This window comes from Dryobates pubescens, chromosome 13 (genome assembly GCF_014839835.1).
Source record: "Dryobates pubescens isolate bDryPub1 chromosome 13, bDryPub1.pri, whole genome shotgun sequence".
Taxonomy (NCBI): domain Eukaryota; kingdom Metazoa; phylum Chordata; class Aves; order Piciformes; family Picidae; genus Dryobates; species Dryobates pubescens.
Genome location: NC_071624.1, coordinates 32,835,868 through 32,855,627, shown reverse-complemented (window position 1 = coordinate 32,855,627; position 19,760 = coordinate 32,835,868). Strand labels below are relative to the sequence as shown.

General features: G+C 55.8%; 1 protein-coding gene across 3 annotated transcripts in view; it reads right to left on the bottom strand.

Moving 5' to 3' along the window:
• Positions 1-19,760, bottom strand: part of ACACA (acetyl-CoA carboxylase alpha) — a 112,393-nt gene that overhangs the window by 88,301 nt on the left and 4,332 nt on the right. For 2 of the 3 annotated variants that reach the window (XM_054166712.1, XM_054166710.1), the window contains exons 2-12: positions 18,951-18,997; positions 17,222-17,474; positions 7,355-7,487; positions 6,352-6,490; positions 5,497-5,606; positions 4,980-5,061; positions 4,281-4,379; positions 3,312-3,418; positions 2,521-2,631; positions 1,870-2,079; positions 257-427 (exon numbers count right to left, since the gene is read on the bottom strand). In XM_054166712.1, the coding sequence (XP_054022687.1) occupies positions 257-427; positions 1,870-2,079; positions 2,521-2,631; positions 3,312-3,418; positions 4,281-4,379; positions 4,980-5,061; positions 5,497-5,606; positions 6,352-6,490; positions 7,355-7,487; positions 17,222-17,448 (1,389 nt within the window). In that variant the 5' untranslated portion in view covers positions 17,449-17,474; positions 18,951-18,997. Of the gene's footprint in view, positions 1-256; positions 428-1,869; positions 2,080-2,520; positions 2,632-3,311; positions 3,419-4,280; positions 4,380-4,979; positions 5,062-5,496; positions 5,607-6,351; positions 6,491-7,354; positions 7,488-10,535; positions 10,889-17,221; positions 17,475-18,950; positions 18,998-19,760 lie in introns of those variants that run through there. The other variant, XM_054166711.1, reaches the window with a different exon arrangement.

Below are 19,760 nucleotides of genomic sequence, written 5' to 3'. Positions count from 1 at the left end.
AGACAGCCCTGTCCAGCAGAGCTCTCCAGCCCTGCTCTGCCTTCTGTCCTCTCTTAGCACCAAGATCCAGCTGGCTGCACCGTGCCAGGATGTGATCCAGCCCCACACAGCCCCTGGCTGTGACTCAGGCAGGAGCCTGCCCCTCTGCTTTACCAAGGCTTCAGCAGAACAGGTTTTTCACGCTCAGGCTTCAACATATCACAGCCTGAGCACTTCTGAAAGTTTCAGGAGCACCAGGCCTGGGCACTTGACTCACCTGGAGCTGTGCTGCTGGCAGGTTGACATCAGCAACCATCTCTGTGCAGGGATGCTCCACTTGCAGGCGGGGATTCAGCTCCAGAAAGTAGAAGCTGCCATCCTGGCTGTAGAGGTACTCCACGGTGCCTGCACTCACGTAACCTACCATCTTGGCAAGCTTCACTGCACACTGGGATACAGGGGAAAGAGTGTGGGAATTCCAAGCTCAGATACCTCTGTGCTGTTCACCCACCCCTCCCTCTCCAGACATTTCTGCTGGCATTCTGAAACAACCAAAAGCTTGGACCAGGCCCAAGAGCTGCTCAAAGCAAAGCACGTGGCACAGGAGTTCTGCTTTCCACATTACTTCATTCACCCTTTTCAGAGGGCAGAGCTTGAAGCAGCTATTTATAACATTCAGCATGAGACAGAGATACAGCCCCAGCAGCTTGCTTTTAATAAACAATAGACACTGGGAATCACAGAACCATTTTGGCTGGAAAAGCCTTTCAGGATCATCCAGTCCAACCACCCTCCAACTCTACCCAGGCTGGTGCTAGACCATGGCACTCAGCACCACTCCACATCTCCAGCGCCTCCATGGGGAGCCTGGGCCAGGATCTGGGAACCCTTTTGGTCCTTCTAATGTCCAAGCTAAACCTCCCCTGATACAACCTGGGGCAGTTTCCCCCAGTCCCACCACTTGCTGCTGGGGAGAAGAGACCAACCCCCAGCTGGCTTCAACCTCCTTTCAAGGAGCTGCACGGAGCAAGGAGGCCTCCCCCCAGCATCCTCCTCTGCAGAAAACCCATTTAAAGCTAACCTCCCTTCTGGTTGTGGGGTGCCTGCATTCCCAAGGCAGCTCTGCAGCTGCTGGGCAGCACTTGCTGGACTCAGCTTGGGAGATGCTGAGTGATGCCCACACATAGCAGCTCCCCATGCAGGGCAGCTCCCCTCGCAGGGCAGCTCCCCACAGACAGCAGCTCCCCTCGCAGGGCAGCTCCCCACAGACAGCAGCTCCCCACAGACAGCAGCTCCCCATGCAGGGCAGCTCCCCACAGACAGCAGCTCCCCACAGACAGCAGCTCCCCTTGCAGGGCAGCTCCCCACAGACAGCAGCTCCCCTTGCAGGGCAGCTCCCCACAGACAGCAGCTCCCCACAGACAGCAGCTCCCCACAGACAGCAGCTCCCCTCGCAGGGCAGCTCCCCACAGACAGCAGCTCCCCACAGACAGCAGCTCCCCACAGACAGCAGCTCCCCACAGACAGCAGCTCCCCACAGACAGCAGCTCCCCTCGCAGGGCAGCTCCCCTCGCAGGGCAGCTCCCCTCGCAGGGCAGCTCCCCTCGCAGGGCAGCTCCCCACAGACAGCAGCTCCCCACAGACAGCAGCTCCCCTCGCAGGGCAGCTCCCCTCGCAGGGCAGCTCCCCTCGCAGGGCAGCTCCCCTCACAGGGCAGCTCCCCTCACAGGGCAGCTCCCCACAGACAGCAGCTCCCCACAGACAGCAGCTCCCCACAGACAGCAGCTCCCCTCGCAGGGCAGCTCCCCTCACGCAGCCCTGCACTGCTGCCCCGCAGCACACAGCGCTCTGGAGCCAGAGGGAAAGGGGAAGCCGCAGAGCTGCTCTCACCTGCTCCATGTGCTCAAAGACCACGGAGGTGGCGATGGAGGCCGGCGCCTCCTCGATGATCTTCTGGTGCCGGCGCTGCACGGAGCAGTCGCGGCCGAAGAGGGAGATGGCGTTGCCGTACTGGTCGGCCAGGATCTGCACCTCCAGGTGCCGCGACTGCTTGGCCAGGCGCATCACGAAGATGGGCGAGCCTGGCACCTCGGCCTGCACCTGCAGCGGGGGCACCCAACAGCAGAGCCTGAGGCAGCGCCCCGGGCACGGCCAGCAGCCGTCCGCAGGCTGGCGGACTGCACTCCTGTGCACCCCCCTGCCGCCAGCAGGGACTCCTGCAGCTGGAGCGGAGGTGGCTGGGATGGAGTCAGCCTCACTGGCACTCCTCTCAGCTCTCCCAGCCACACAGAAAACAAGGAGGCCTCCTGCCCCTCAGCACTCTGGGGGCGCACTGCAGTTGTCCTCCAGTATGCAGCACCTGCAGCGGTGTTTGGCATTCTGGAGCCACAAATACACTGGAGCTCTAACAACATCCTGAGCAGGGCATGAGCTCACGAGCCAAAGGAGCTGAATGTGTGCAGACTTTTACAGTCAGAGGTCTCAGAAGCACCCAACCTGAACACTCTGAACAAGACAGCACAAAACAGCAGCAAAAGTTACCTGTCTGAAGAGGTTGGGGAAGTCATCTGCATTGTTAACTTTCCTAATTCCTTTTCCTCCTCCTCCTTCAGAAGCCTTGATCATGACAGGGTAGCCAACCTCCTCAGCAGCCTGAGCAAGATGCACAAACAGGGGTGAGCACAGAGCCCAGCAGAGCCCAGTGAAAGGATCATTATCCCCTGCTGGTCTGTGTCCAACCTTCATGGCTGCCTCTACTTAGCAACCAAGACATGAATGGAGTAGACACCAACTGCTCCAGTCTGAGAGGGTGTCTGTACTCGGAATAATCAGCACTGACTTTGTGCCCACAGAGAACTCACAGCTCTCCAGGTGCTCACCACAGCCACAGAAACGTTTCTGTGGAGCACAGAAATCCCAGGGCTGGGTCATGTGCAAAAGTCACACTCCCTACCCCCTCTCTTCACAAGGAAACCCCCCAGAGCCTGCCTTGTGCCAGGACTCATTCTACAAACTTGATTCAAAAAGAAACTTAAACCCCTAAATCAATTGTGATGCCACAGGTCATCCCAGAATCACCTTCCTCCTGCACCAGAAGCCTCTCACGAAACACACCTTTGGTGCCATATTTGACCTCTTCCTGCTAAGCCTCACCTAACTCTGCAGGCTGGGCCCAAGGCTGATGTGTGGAAGATCCCCACCCAGCCTCCGAGCCTCATGCTGTGAGGCTGACAGCCTGGCTCCAGCCTGCACTGCCACTAGAGGTGACTGGAAGCTCAGCTCTGCCCAGGGGTGCCTGCAGCAGGAGCTGCAGCCCAGCAGCCCCTCCCTACCCGCAGTCCATCGTCTGCGTCCTTCACGTAGCCCTTCTCGTACAGCTCCTGGGGGACGTTCAGGATGCGCTTCTGGAGGTCATTCTCCTGCCAGTCCACACGAAGGCCTGAAACACAAACACCAGCCCAGCTGATCCTCACTCAGCACTCACACCTCAGGCACTGCTGAACAAAGAGTCACAGCTCCAGAATGCACCCAGACACTTCTGGGGTGGGGAGCAGAGCTGCTCATCCAGCAAATTCTGACCTCCTCCATCTACCTCCTGCAGCTGTGAGGCACAGGCCAGAAGGGAGAGAGGGCTGCTGAGGAGCAGCTGAGGGAGCTGGGGGTGTTCAGCCTGGAGCAGAGGAGGCTCTCTACAGCTCCCTGAGAGGAGGCTGCAGTGAGGTGGGGGTTGGTCTTTTCTCCCCAGTCTCAGGTGATAGAAGAGGAAATGGCCTGGAATTGTGCCAGGGGAGGCTTAGGTTGGAGATGAGGAAAAATTTCTTTGCTGCCAGAGTGGTCAGGGATTGGCACAGGCTGCCCAGGGAGGTGGTGGAGTCCCCATCCTTGGAGGTGTTCAAGAAACCTGTGGCCATGGCACTTGGGGACAGGGCTTGGTGGTTGTGGTGGTGTTGGGTTGCTGGTTGGGGTGGATGATCTTGGAGGCCTTTTCCAACCAAAACATTTCTGTGATCTCCAATTTACAGCCTTTTGGAAGTGCAGAGAGCTCCCCTGGGTGTGTGCTCCAGACTCCACATGATGTGCAGGACCACTGCAGCTGCAGCTGCACTCGCAGCCTAGCAGCACCTTACACAGCACCTGAACTTGGCTGACATCTCCATATCCATCACAGTCACTGTGCCTAAGCCTCCAGGAACACAAAACTGCAAGTCTGAACAAAGGGAGCATCTCTTGGAACACCTCCTTGTGCACAGACACAATCAAAGATCAGAATGGTGCTGACAAACACAGAGCAATTTCCTTACCACTGCCGCTCCAAGGCAGAGTGGGGATGCCAGCAGTCTGAGCCACTATTGAAGAAGCAATTTTATCTCCTAAGGCCCACATGGCTTGGCTTGGAGGACCTGCAAAGAGCAAAGCCAGTGCATGAGGGACACAAGAGACCAGGCAGCAGGGAAACTTCCAGAAGTCCAATTAAGCTCCATGTAAGAGGGACAAGCAAACACCCTCTGCAGGGCTGCTGCACAGCACATCCCCACTGGTGTGAATCATCGCTTCTGAAGCAGAACTGAGAGCATTCTCTGGACCAGCCAGGAAACCACAGGCAGCCAGACTGCAGGCCTCTTGTCCAGGAAGGAGGAAAAGGCAACTGAAGCTACAGCAGCACCACAGGCACGGCACAGCCTGCTCAGTGCCCATCCAGTTGAAGAAGCCTTGGCACACTCAGTGTGTGTCTGTGTGTCCTCCAGCCTGGGAACTGGCATGGGTGTGTACACCACATGCTGTGCAATCAGAACTCAGTGCCCTCACACACCCAACCCCCAGCCAGCTCCTTTAGCCTCCATCACTGGCAAGAGCCTGCACTGGCAGACAGCAGAGTCCTGCTCTGCCTGCTGGAAAGAACACAGCAGCCTTGCACTCGCAGACCATACCTCAGGCCTCTCACTAAGCCTGTTCATCTCAAGACAAGGCCCAGCCATCAGGCCAGCAGCACAGGTGCTCACCCATGAAAGCAATCCCGTTTTTGTGCAGCAGCTCTGGCAGCTTCGGGTTCTCAGATGCATGGCCCCAGCCAGCCCACACAGCCTGCAGAAGCAAATCACACACTTCACTCTTTGTCTGTGTGAAACAGGCCAGAGAACAGAAGTGGAAAGCATGCAGATCCTCCCAGCCTTTCCTCTGCTCACTGACAACCACCCCACGACACACAAACCAGAGCAGCCCCCGGAGCTACTCGGTTTAAAGGGCTGGAGTCTGGCAGCTTGTAGACAAGTCAAAAGCTGCAGCAAGCTCTTGAAGAGGAACTAAGCACAGGGAAGGGAAAGGGTGAAGGGAACCTTCCATGGCCTGCAGACATTCCCCCTGGGAAAAGCACTGCACTGGGATGTGCACTGCCTTGTGCTGCAGCTTTGTGCTTTCCATTTCTTTGACCTGCCTTCTTCCCCAGCCACAACTCCCTATCTAAGCAGAGACTGCTCAGTGCCTCCTCCTGTTTGCAGAACTATCTTTGGCACTCCTCACCTGCACTGGAATCCTCTTGGCAATATCAAGAATGAGCTCCACATTTGCATAGTTGTTGTTGTTGGGTCCTCCAGGAACCGGGACGTAGTGATCTGCCATTTTGATGTACTCTGCAGGCACAAAGAAAGGCTCTTTCAAACTGCAGCTCTAACAAATGCTTGCTCTGCAGCTCCTAAGCCTACAGCACTGGAAATGCTTCATCTCCTCCCAGGAAAGTCCTCCTTGACAGGCTGGCAGCTAGCAATAGGATGAGAGGAAACAGACTGAGGTTGTGCCCAGGGAGGTTTAGGATGGAGATGAGGAAAAATGTCTTTGCTGCAAGAGTGGTCAGGGATTGAAAGAGGCTGCCCAGGGAGGTGGTGGAGTCCCCATCCCTGGAGGTGCTCAAGAGGTGTGCAGATAGAATACATAGAATAAACCAGGTTGGAAGAGACCTTCAAGATCACCGCGTCCAACCCCTCAACCAATCCAACACCACCCAAACTAACCCACCCACGGCACCAAGCACCCCATCAAGTCTCCTCCTGAACACCTCCAATGACGGCGACTCCACCACCTCCCCAGGCAGCCCATTCCAGTGGGCAATCACTCTCTCTCTGTAGAACTTTTTCCTAACATCCAGCCTGAACCTCCCCTGGCACAGCCTGAGACTGTGTGGTGCTTCAGGATGTTGTGCAGTGGTCCTGGGAGCTGGCTCTGCCTGGACTCCACGAGCTTAAAGGTCTCTTCCAACATGAATGACTCTACGACTCCGTGATGAAACGGATGTGTGTCTGACTTCCTGCATCCCTGCAGGCAGGCACCCAGGTGTGTGCAAGGAGGAAGCTGTGCACTTCCCTGCTCTTTCCAACTCACCTGCATTTGCTTTCAGATCCTCAGGAGTCACCATGACAACAAATCTGATGGCTCGCTCGTTGCGGAACATCTCGTAGGACCAGCGCCGGATGGACCTCATGCACTTCACTGCTGCGATGCCGTTGTTGGCTATCAGCACCTGAGGCATGAGAGGCAGGGATGAAGTTCAGCCTGACAGCACAAATCATTCATGGAAACAGGTTTTTCTCTGCACACTTCCTGTCCACTTTTGGGGCTGTGTGGTTTCATCAGCCTGGCACCGAGGGGCCCGGCCACCAGCTTCCAAATCAGCTCTTGTTCAGCCACACAGATTTAGGACTTCAGGGAGAAGTTCCTTACTGTGAGGGTGGTGAACACTGGAACAGGATGCTCAGGGAGGTGGTGGAAGCCCCATCCCTGAAGACATTCAAGTTCAGGCTTGTTGGGGCTCTGAGTGACCTGATCTAGCTGGAGATGTCCCTGCTGACCGCAGGGGGTTGGCCGAGGTGGCCTTTAGAGGTCCCTTCCAACCCACTGCATTCTAGGACTCTGTGAGTTTCCTGCAAGATGCTTTGCTTGGATTAAGGAAGAGCAGATCCAAGGGCAGAGGGACACATGAGAGCAAGGATGAGTGGCTACAACTTCTGATACCTGGAAGGAAGCCACTTGCCCCATTAAATGGCCATCTGTTTGTCTACATTTTCCTTGGGGATGTTGCAGTCTACTTTTGTTGCATCTATCTCCAAATCCTTCTGTACCCCCAGGAGAGCTCTGGCCACGCTGCTGGGGCTTCCCTGCCACACCAACCCCAGTGTGCTCGCTCACACACAAACCAAAACACAGGCAGTTCAGGCACGTCAGTATTTTGGGGTCTGCAATGTAAAGCCCCAGAGAGAGAGGAGGCAGAGCCCAGGAGAGGGCAGAGTGGCAGCCAGGGCAGGGTCTCACCTGCAATGTAAAGCCCCAGAGAGAGAGGAGGCAGAGCCCAGGAGAGGGCAGAGTGGCAGCCAGGGCAGGGTCTCACCTTCTCGATGACTTTATTCCCTCCGAAGCGAGTGACAAACTCTGCTGGGGAGGCCACGGTGAAGTCCCTCTGCACGTCCACCTTCTTCCTGTCCCGCCCCTGCTTCACCAGGTGCAGACCTGACATGCTGGGCCTGAGCAGGGTGGGGGGAGACACAAACATGCAACTTGGCAGTGCAGATGCACAGAGAGAGGAGGAGATGTCAGCAGTTTGCAAAGATCCCTTGCCCGCTCTCTCAGCCTCACAGATTGCCCTGGGCTGGAAGGGACCCTCAGGTCACCTTGTCCAGCCCCCTGCACTCAGCAGGGTCACCTCCAGCTAGAGCAGGCTGCCCAGGGACACATCCACTCTGATCTTGAGTGTCTCCAGGGACAGGACTTCAACCACATCCCTGGACAACCTATTGCAGTGTTTTACCACTCCCACTGTGCAGAACTTCCTCCTGGTGTTCAGCCTAACTCTGCCCTGCTCCAGTTTCAAACCACTGCTCCTTGTCCCATCCCCCAGCAGACAAGCAGAGTAACTTCTGGCCTCCAGACCACCAATGCCTTGGTCCTCAGCATTTACAGGGCTGCTTCTGGTTTCTGACTACCTTTCAGTCCTCACTCCACATGCCAGGTTCTCTGCACAGATCCCAGTCATGCTAATACAGAAATAGCTTCAAATCTATTCACTGTCTCTTGCTGCCCCAGACAGAACAAGGCTCCACCACGCTGCTTTCAGCTCATCCAGGACAGCTGGGAGATGACAGCACAGCTCTCTGGCTCTGGTAAAACAGACATCCACCATCAGGCTCCAGCAGCAAATCCTAATAGGAATCACAGCAAACAACTCTCCAGGTGCAGACTCTGCCACTGGCTACTGAAAATCACTTTCCAAGACCAATCATTTTGCACCACTCAGTCTTTAGTACCTTCCTCAAACGTTTTCAGAGCCAGAGTCATTCACATTCCTGCTGCTGTCCCCCTCAAAGCCAACTTTGTGTCTGCCCAGACCAGCTCCGTGCTCTGCCACCCCCCTTTTGTGTGGGGCTGGAACCTTCACTCCCCTTCCTTCTGCTCCAGCTTCCACAGAACTAGCAGGGCTGCATCCCCCTTTGCTTTGCTGGCACCACAGGACCTGATCTGCCACAGCCTGCAAAGCTGAGCTTGTGAGAGGGAGCTCACAGCCCAGCTCCTCACACAGTGCAACATGGCAGGGGAGTAAGATGCTTTTGATTTTCAAGCCCCTGCAGCTCTACCTCTCCAGGCACCCCACGCTCCACCCACGTTTCTTACTGCATTTAGAGTGCTTTCCTCAACAGGCTCCTTGCCCAAGCACAGCCTGCACCCCTCACCCAAGCACAGCCTGCACCCCTCACCCCTGCACCATGTAGGATTCACAGAATGCCTTGGGCTGGAAGGGACCTCAAAGCTCACCCAGTTCCAACCCCAGTGCCATGGGCAGGGACAACTCCTGCCAGCCCAGGTTGCTCAAGGCCTCATCCAAGCTCCAGGGAAGCTCTGCAGAACCTTTCTGTAGGGAGCAGAGGTATTGGGAGGGTATTTAAAACACTTTGGGAAGACCCAGGCCCCCCAAGGGGGGCAGTGCTGATGGAGCTCCGTGCAGTGGGCAGTGTCTGTCCCCAGGAGCCACACAGGCTGTGCTGGCTGCCTGGCAGCCTTGGGAAGACCACCAGGAACCTCTGGCCTAATCAGCTGCTGAAGTGCTGCTGCCATTGAGCAACTCCACTGGGAAACAGGATGGGATGCAGCAGAGAGTGACTGGAATTGCTGGGAGAGGGCACGAAGGGAAAACCAACCCTGACCTTGTGAGGATTTCCAGAAGAGCAAGAGAACATCTTCACAGCTCCTGGAATTCAGCTCCTGTGCTGCTCACACACATGAGGCATTCCCATGGCACAGGGCCATGACCATGGAGAACCTCAGGACTTGCAAACATTGCCTTGGAAGCAAAAACCTCTTCTGAGCACAGTGAAGGAAACTTTCAAGCCATGCATGAAGCCAAGAGTGGGAGAAGTAAAGGTAAGAGGAGAAACAAGGTCAATAGGGTGATTTAAAAGCACACTAAGAACCCAGATGTCTATCTCCCAGTGACTGGGGGACATCCGTGGCTGCAACTGGGTCAGTCCAAACCACATCCAGCCTGGAAACTTGTCTCAGGGAAGAGCTGCTAGCTCAGAGCCAGACCAGGGCATAGGAACAAGTCAGGTGTGCAGAGGATCCTCCCCTCTGTACTTGCCCTTCTTCCAGAGAGCTGCACTTGCAGAGACACGAGTGAGAGTTCCTCAGAAGTGAGAGTTCCTCAGAAGCCAGAGTTCATGAACTGCTCTGTGACAACCTCAGCCCAGGAATTCCAGGACAGGAGCCAAGAGGAGGAGGGAAGGTGCAGCTGAAGTTGAATTTCTACTAAATCTGTGTATCAAAGAGGGTCAGAATCTGTGCTGTGGCGAGGAAGGCGCAGAGCAAAGTCCCCAGGTGAGGCAGGGTGGTTCACTGCAGGGTTACTAAAAGCAGCCCCAATGAAATAGGGAAAAGACCAAAAGCTGCAGGTCAGGAGCCGCGAGCGTGTGTGGACGTGAGCCACCTGCGGGCTGGAGCTCCCCCACACAAAGATGCTCTGTGGATACAAAGGCCAAGCAAACCCAGAGGTTCATCACAGAGCAAGGCACCAACAGTTGTTGCTAAGCAAGTCCAGCTCAGTCTCACTCCTGACAGCAAGCACAACCACAGCATCCTTTACCAGCAGCCAGGGGCTGCACAGGGGACCCAGAGCAGGAGAGCTTGTTGCTGCAGGGTAAGAGGAGGCATTTGGGCAGCAAGGAGGACAGAACACCAAGCTCTAACCGGAACAGAATCGCTGCTGAGTTGGTAACACTCCCAGGCCCCAGCTGCAGCGTTTTTGTCAGTGACAGCTTCCCAAAAGCTCCCCCCTCCCTCAGACTGGATCCAGGCTAGAGCTGTGCAGCATCTCAAACTCCTGTAGCCCTGCTTGCCCACTGAGCTGTATCCTAGCATCCTTCCAGCACACTGCATGCACAGATACCACCAGCAGCTGCTGAGGCCTCAGAGGATAAAAGGGACATGGAACAAGAAGGGTTTGATTTGCAGCACAGAGTGCCCAGCTGCCTGGGTGCCAGCGGCTGCTGCTGTGAGCAGGCAATCACAGCTGTAGTTCTTACCTTTGCAGCATGTGGTATCTCATTTCCTGACCCTGCTCTGCAGAATCCTCCATGCTGTCTCAGGGAAGGAGCTAACAGATTTCAGGCTTGCTTACGACTCCTCTAGTGGAGCTGCTGCTATTTTTTGGTTCGATACTGCAGCTCAAAACCCAGCAGGAGAAAGCTGCAAGGAGCCTCTTGCACTCCTGCGGCTCTCCTCGAGGCAGAGGCACTTCTCAGATTGCTTCAATCTTGTAACCTTTGTCCCCTGCTTTCCACCACCCCTCTCTCTGTCACTCTTCCTGTGACGCAGCATGCACAGGGAGGGCAGCAGCTTCCCTCTCCTGCATTCAGAGCAAAGCAGCTGATCGGGAAAGAGAGAAAGCGATCTACAGGTTACGTAATCAGGCTTAGCACACACGGAGAGCGCCGCTGCAGCCCTGCCCGCAGCCACGGCAGCCGCGGCGCCCACCGCTCCCCCGGCGGTGGCCGCGGGGCTGCCCCCGGCGCCCCGGCAGCAGCCCCGGCAGCAGCCCGGGCAGCCCCCGCCGCCGGCTGCTCCGCTCCGCGCCGCCAGGCTGCTCCCCGGCTCGCAGCGACAGCGGCCGGCCGGCCTGCCGCGATCAGGTTGTCAGCAGGGGAGGTGACAAGGCAGCGCGCCCGGGGCAGGGTTTGTACAGCAACACAAAGCACAGGGCTGAGCCGGGCAGAGCCTGCGCTGGACACCAGCCGGCGCGCCGGAGAGCCGGCGCAAGTCACCTCGCTGCCTTTCTCCGCCCATGAAACAGAGACGAGATCACTCCAAGTGCCGTGGGGAGGGAGAGCTCACAGGACAGGTGCCACAGCACGGCAGGGTCCAGTGGCATCACTGGGGGAAGGAAGAATTGGTTGGACTCAATGACCTTAAGGGTCTTTTCAAACCTTGATGATTCCAGGACTGAGTGTGTGGCCTCAGCATGAGCACTGCAAAACCAAACTGCACGTCGAGGGGGAGGGAAAGGATAAAGGAGAGCAAGGACTGCAGCACTGCAGTGCTGGGCAGAGCTGGGCAGGCTCGGGGCACAGCGAGGCACTGCAGCTCGCACCCTCGGCACGCCAGGGACGCATCCCCAGCACTGCTGGTACCTGAGGCACGCTGCGGCAGGCTGAGCCAAAGCCAAGCGACCGCCCCGGGGGGATCAGCCCAAAAAAGGAGCAAGCCCCCAGAAGTGCCACATTAGCATGGGGACAGTGTGCAGCCTTGAGCCCCGAGGGGCAAGGTGAGGGCACCAAGAATAGCACAGGCGAGAGGAGCAGCACCGCCGGCAGCCAGCGCCAGCCAGTGCCATGTGTGGGTAAAGCGCAGGCAGGCAGCCCCGCGGGCATGCCAGGGGGCACAGCGACACACCCTGGCAGTCACACGGGCAAGGCAGTGGCAATCCTCACGGGGCAGCAGAGAGGCACCAGGGAAAGAGCGGAGCTTGGCCAAACAAAACCCCAGCCTTACAGATCTGCCCCCCAGCCGCCTGCCTGCCTCCCCTGCCAGCCTGGGAAGGGCTCCCCAAGCCACCAACCTGCACAGCACACCAGAGACCTCCCGTGTGATTCACTTGAGAACAGGAGAAGGGAGGAAAAAGGAACTTAACTTCAGGTGTTTCTGGCACTGGTTCCACCTCGAGAAGCCACAGCCTCGCTGCACAGGCAGGCTGCAGTAGGTGGCTGGTCTGAAAGGCAGCCTGGAGGAGTTGCAGCACACACACACACCCCCAAAAAAGGATTTCTCTCTCTCTCCTCTGGATCAGGCCTGGAAAGGCTGTGGAGGGAGGGCAGCAACCCAGCAGCAGTTAGGGCTTTGTGCTGTGTAAATGTGTGAGGAGGAAGCCCCACGGCTGCTGAGCCTGCAGCCAGCACAGGCATCCCTCAGACCTGCTCTGCTTGCAGACCTGCTCTGCTTGCAGACCTGCCCCTGCAGCCTACTTTGCAGTGAATCACAGAACCCCAGAGTACCAGGCTGGAAGGGACCCCAAATACCATCTGCTCCAACCTTTCTAGGTGATGGTGGAGTTGCAGTGAGCTGGCACAGCAGCCTGCCAAGCTCTGTGTAGTGTAGGGGACTCCACTGCTGCCCTTGGGAGAGGATTCAATCAGAATCTCCCCAGCAGTAACTTGTCCCCACCACCCCTTGTCTCTTCCCTGGCACTCCTTGTCCAAAGGCAGTCTGCATGCTCCTGGCAGTCACCCCTTCTGTACTGGGCATGGCAGGAAGGTCTCCTCTGAGCCTTCTCTTCTCCAGGCTGCACACCCCCAGCTCTCAGCCTCTCCTCACAGGGCAGCTCTGCCACAGGACAGAAAGCACAGAGGTGTGCACAGGCCAGCACAGCAACACCAAACTCTGCAGCTGGAGCAAAGGGTTCCCTCTGTCCTGGCTAGCAGCAGTGGGAGGCAGCAGTCTGGAGCTGTTCAGAGCCAGCTCTTGCCTGGGACTGTTCAGAGCCAGAGCAGTCGGCCTGATGCAGACACTGCCAGAAACCAGGGCTTCAGCCTAGAAACACTGAGACTCCAAGATACAGAGAGGCTCCACTCAGCTCCCACAAGAGGATTCCAGGAAATGAACTGAAGGATGCAGCACAAACACCTCAGGAGCCCTCTCCCTCCCCCCGGCCCCACAACTCCTCTGCCACGCAAGCACAGACTCTGAACAGCCACCCGGGCAGGTCCTAGCCCCAAGCAGTGCCTTTGGGCTCCACACTGCACAGCCCCAACTGGCACAAGCTGCTGGGATTCCTCGCACACAAACACGTTCCAGCAGCTGCAAGGATGCAGAGCTGAAGTGCTGAGCCCCCCCTTTGTCAGATGTCTTTTCCCAGCCATGCAGCTGCCTTTTGGCTGCCGTGCGGCACGCATTCGAGGCTGGACCCTGCCCCCTGGGTGCACAGACCACAGACCACATCCCTGGGGATCCTTGCAGGGCCCACAGCAACCTCACAGCTGTGAGGCTGGGGTGGGATCTGATGATTTACGGCTCAGTGAGCTCCTCTGATCACACACTCTCAGGTAGCAGTCAGCAGCTCTGCAGCCAGGGCTTACGTTTAGCAATGGTCAGGAACTATTGATGACAGAGAACCAAGAGACTCAGAGTGAGGAACTATTGATGACAGAGAACCAAGAGACTCAGAGTGAGGAACTATTGATGACACAGAACCAAGAGACTCAGAGTGAGGAACTATTGATGACACAGAACCAAGAGACTCAGAGTGAGGAACTATTGATGACACAGAATCAAGAGACTCAGAGTGAGGAACTATTGATGACACAGAACCAAGAGACTCAGAGTGAGGAACTATTGATGACACAGAACCAAGAGACTCAGAGTGAGGAACTATTGATGACAGAGAACCAAGAGACTCAGAGTGAGGAACTATTGATGACACAGAACCAAGAGACTCAGAGTGAGGAACTATTGATGACACAGAACCAAGAGACTCAGAGTGAGGAACTATTGATGACACAGAACCAAGAGACTCAGAGTGAGGAACTATTGATGACACAGAACCAAGAGACTCAGAGTGAGGAACTATTGATGACAGAGAACCAAGAGACTCAGAGTGAGGAACTATTGATGACAGAGAACCAAGAGACTCAGAGTGAGGAACTATTGATGACAGAGAACCAAGAGACTCAGAGTGAGGAACTATTGATGACACAGAACCAAGAGACTCAGAGTGAGGAACTATTGATGACACAGAACCAAGAGACTCAGAGTGAGGAACTATTGATGACACAGAACCAAGAGACTCAGAGTGAGGAACTATTGATGACACAGAACCAAGAGACTCAGAGTGAGGAACTATTGATGACAGAGAACCAAGAGACTCAGAGTGAGGAACTATTGATGACACAGAACCAAGAGACTCAGAGTGCTGCCCAAGGGCATTTAGAGAGAAGTTTCTTATCTACCACTCCCAGATCAGGAAGGAGCACAGCTAACAGCTCACCACACAGCAAGCAACAACTGTCCCCCAGGACTGCTGCTTTGGTGGGAGATCTCTGAGCTCAAAGCCAACACAACCATGGGAGCAGGAAGATGAAGAGAAAATGGCCAGCTTGGGGCCATCACCTACAGCTGCAAAAGGCAACAGAGTTCCTCTGGCTGCTGTGGGCTGTGCACAAGTTGAGGACTTTCACAGGCTCACAGAATGGGATGGCTTGGAAGGAGCTTGAAGATCAAGGACTGTCTTCAGGGACACTTGTTCTCAGTGTTAGAGGCTTTACATGGCTGCCACTGATGCTCTTTCTTTAAGGCACAACCAGAAGCCAAGGAGGCACTGAGTGCCTCAGCCTGCAGGGTGGCTCCTCCAGCACAGCATTTCAGTGCAGCACTGATGTTCTCCACACCAATTTAAAGTTCATTACCAGTGTGTGGCTTTCTCAACCCTCTGCAGCAGCAGCCAGCTGGCACAGACAAAGGTCTTCATAGACCTCCAGTGGCATGGAAGCTTGTGTTGTACAACCTGTCCCAGCAGGACTGTCTTTAGCAAGAGCATAAAGCCTCAGCAGGATCAATAAGGTGGTGAATGGCACACACACTCCACGTGCTCAGGTGATGAAACAGGAGCTGGCACACGGGGTGCCCACGGCTGGGGCAGGAGGCATTGATCAGACACCACAAGCCCAGTGGATGATTTCCAGCTCAGACACAAGACCTGCAAGCCTCAGGTATGAGCAGATGCCAAAGAGCCAACTGCAGCACCTCTGCCTCGTGGACTGGCCGTGGGATGGCACTTTGGATGCTGGTCTAAGAGCAGGAGAGAAGCAGCAGGGCCTGGTGCTGCAGGGCCACCCCCACCCCCTGCTGCAGCTGACTGAAGGCTGCAGAGGGACTTTCCATGAGGGTGTCTAGGGACAGGACAAGGGGGAATGGTTTGAAGCTGAGGCAGAGCAGGGTTGGAGTGGAGCTGAAGAAGAAGTTCTGTAGTGTGAGGGTGCTGAGACTCTGGCAGAGGCTGCCCAGGGAGGCTGCGGCTGCCTCCTGCTTGGGGGTGTTCAAGGCCAGGCTGGAGGAGGCCTTGAGCAGCTGAGTTTAGTTGAGAGGTGTCCCTGTCCAGGACAGGGGGTGGGAGTAGATGACCTCTGAGCTCCCTGCCAACCTGAGCCACTCAGTGATTCTATGGTTTTAGACATAATCATCCCCTGAGAAGGACTTCTCTGGAGCAAAGTCCCTCGCCTCCAGCACAACCTCTCATCTATCTGATCAAAATCTCCTGTGAGAAACTAACCAGCAAGTGGAGAGCTTTCTGGCAGGCTCCCCTGGCCCTGCACCTCGTGTGCTGCACTATCAAACTGTACACAGCTGTGGTTCCTCTGTGACTACCAAAAGGAAGCTGGCAGCTGGAGCCTGTGTGCCATTAACTCACTGTCACGGAGCAAGCTGTCGAGCTTGTCTTTGTCTCTTTCTCCATCTGCAAACATCATTGGGAAATGTTTTGGTGCAGGGGACTACCACCCTGGCAACCTCTTCCAGTTCATCCCACTTCACCTTAGAAAACCAGCCAAGGATGCTGTAACTCCTTCTGTTTGAACTGGCTTTTCTCTCCACTTCAGCTGCAAGCAAGAACCCCCAGAGCAGTGCCAAAGTAAGCAGGTTACAACAGAGGTGCTCATGGCTGCACAGCTCTTGCAATACAGCTCTCTGACGCCAGGCACTGTCCTAGAAGCTGATGCTCTCTTATTGTCTGTTTCCACACCACTGGCTACATCTCCATCCACTTGCTTCTGTTCCTAAACCATCTACACTGACAGGCTTCAGGATTACCCTCTGTGCTGCCAAATCACGACACCTTGCAGTCTCTGCAAAGGCAGCCCCCTTGAAATTTGCTTTAAGAGCTCACATTTTGGTGCCAGCTGGCCACACCTGGCCACCAGCATGGCCAGAACAGCTCTCTGAAGTACAACAGCCTGGCCTGTAGCAGAGAAAGCCCCAGGGGGCACATCCCACCGGTGGGATGCAAATCAGCCACACTGCAGAAATAAAGAGGCCCTTTGACAAGCAAATACTAACACCAAGACCAAAAAAATCCCAACCTCAGACTTCATTTGAGCCAGGAAGAGTTAGCAGCAGGGCTGAAGCAGCCCTCTCCCAGATGGGAGGCCAACACCTCCCTGAGCTGCAAGCAGCAGCTGCCCTATCCAGCCTTGGTTTGTCCTCACTCTGCAGCTCCCATGCCCAGCCTTGGTTTATCCCCCACCTTGCAGCATCCTTTCTTGAGCCACCCACAACATTTTCTCTATCCAAACCCAAAAGCATTCCTAGCAATGAGGCACTGAGCTTACCCAAGGCTCCTGCCAGTCCTTTGGCTACATACAAAGCAGCAAACCCCACACAAAGATCGAGTTCCACACAGTCCCAGCCCAGCTCCAACACACAGGTGGCAGCTTCAGAGCTCTCAGCACCACACTTCCGTGTTCTGGGAGGCAGGGCAGGAGCCAGGCAGTGCCAGCCAGGCCACCACAACACTCAGCAGCTGAGAGGTCTCAAAGGTGCTCAGGGCACCCAGGCACAGACATTTCCTCACAAGGGTTTGATACAGATACACAAGAGGTCAGTTAGAAACAAAGCCAGAAGCTGTCTGAGCACAACCAACACATCTGAGGCCAGATCCAGACAGCAAGATGCATTTTGGGCTGACCTTTGGCAGGTGAGGTGAGAGGCTGGGGCTGCTCCCCCTTACCTCATGTGGCTCGCGGGGCCATCCTGGGCGTTGGGAAGTCCAAGATCTGAAAGGGAATCTGAGCAGACAGATGCAGGGGACAAGGACCTCTCCTTCTCCTCCAGGAGGTCCAGCTTCACCAAGGAGCTTGTCTCATCTTCTGAGTTATCTTCTGACACAGAGCCAATGATGAAGCGAGAGTGGGGGCTCATCTCCAGGGGCTTAGTGGCTTGGGAAGACTCTTCCATCGCTCCTCCAAACTGGGCTCTCAGCACTGCAGGAGGCAAAAGAAAGCATAAAACCAGACCCTGAGGTCAGTACCTGCTGCTGCTGGACAAAGAAGAGAACATTTTGATAGGAAATAAGTTAAACTCCCCCCAGCTGCACCCAGAGAGGAGCCCAGGAGCAGGAACAGCTACTGCTGCTGTCATCACTGCCTCCTCTGTTTGCACAGGGACCCAGGGGTCCAAGCAGCTGCTCCCTCTGCTCTGTGCAGGACCTGCCCCTTCAGACCAAGCTGCAGGAGGCACTAAGAAATACAAACCACATGCCAACACATGCCTCAGAGCCAAAATCCTTCTTTTCCCATTATTCTTTGCCTGTTGGTGACATTTCAATCCTGTCTGGACATGGTCCTTGGCAAGCTGCTCTGCATGACCCTGCTTAAGCAGAGGGTTGGACTAGGTGGGCTTGGGAGGTCCCTTCCAACCTCAGCCACTCTGTATTTCAGCAGCATCTGAACACTGGGACTCCCTGTGCCAGGTACTGCATTCAAGTGCTGGATTTGATTAGTCAAAGCCTCTTTCCCAGCCCTTGCCAGGCACAAGACCATCGACCCTTAAAGCTTTTCAGATGATCTCATGTTCCTCAGGAGCTGCTTTACCAGTGGGGAGCAGAAGCAGCACACTGGCCAGCAGTGCCAGCTGAGGCTAGGCAAGACCTCAGATCTGTTCCCCACAGGAGGCCACCTCCAGCTGTGGTCCCCAGCAGACACTTGGGCAAGAGAGAGGGCTGAACTCCCACAATCTTGTCTCCCAAAATACGACCTCAGCTCCCCATGCCATGAGCTCAAGCACATCTCAAGCCAGAGTTGCTACCTCTGGGCTTAATGGCATGAAAAGTTTCAACTGAGGCAAAGGGATTTCCAAGTTCTCACTGAGAGAAGCATCCAGAGGCCCTGAACAGCTGCAGGGGCAACGGAGTGGCAAAGGACTCCCTGAGAGCTCTCCATGCATGGATCACTCTGATCTGATTGCACCAAGCCATCAGAACTGAGCAAGGGTTTCCTGTGGGGACTGCAAGTGGAATCAGAGCAGCCAAGGGAGGGGATGGGAAGGTACCAATAAAGAATGCTGGGGACAGAGTCAAACCCTCCCTGGCAGCAGGCTGCAGCTGAAGGTCCCAGACCCGCCATGTCAGTCAGGATCTGCTTTGAGCTATAGTACTGAAACTCAGCAGCACAACTTGCAGGTGTCAGAGGAAAAGACCAAACCTCAGGTCTCCATTTTCCATTTAAGAACTCCTTGCCCAGAGAGGGAAGAACCTCTCCAAGACCAAAAGTTCCAGCGGCACTGAATGCATTTTCCTCACCATTAGAAAAGCCTGAGAGAAAGAGCAGGGGAAACAAAAGAGCACCTCCCAGCACAAGGGTAGGTGGGGTGGGGAGTGAACATCTGGCACATCCTGCCCTGGCTCTGATAGCTGCACACAGCTGGAAATCACCTCCCTGTAAAACCAGGAGTGCACCAACCTCTCGTGAGCCTGGCGATCTGAGCAGCGATCCACCGCCACAGCGAGCTGCAAGAGAAAGGAGTCGGCAGGTGAGCATGGTGGTGGTGATGATGATGGAAATCCCCAGCTGCACCAAGCTTTGAGCACTGCCATGTAAACCCCACAGGCACAAAGCAGCCTCAATGTCTCGGTCAGGGTCACAGAGCAAACTGGGAGTGGGACCTGCAGTGCCCCAGGCCGGCCAGGGCACCTCCCGGCAGTCCCCGGCCCTGGCAGCGGCTGGGCAGGGTCAGCACCACCTGAGCACCACACCTGGCTTCAGCTCTGCTCTGCAGGAGACTGCACTCTGTGCCATCCTCTCTGCTTCTGCCCAACTCAGTCTCTTCTCTCTGACCTCCTGCCTCTGCCACTGGATCTCAGGTGAAGTTGAAGGTCAGGAGAAAATGCCCAAGACCGTTCCCAGCCTCATGCAGCAGCAGTGGCACAGCTGCCACGCTGCTGTGACAGCAAGAAAGAACACAGCAGCTTGCTGCAGAGCACACTGTGACACAGCAACACACACTGTGATGAGACAGGAGGCCACATTTCCTCAGCAGGTTCTTTAGGGAGGAGGGATGGTCAGAGCCCTGGACTCTCACACCATGCTGGCATCCTCAGCTGGTGGCACGCAGCCTCCCTGCAGCCATTCAAGATCAGCCTTGCTGTGGCTCTGGGCAGCCTGCTCGAGTGGGAGGTGTCCCTGCTGCCTGCAGGGGGATTGGACAAGATGCCCTTTGAGGGTCCCTTCCAGCCCCATCTGTGCATCTGTGAAACCTTCTCAGCCCTGCTA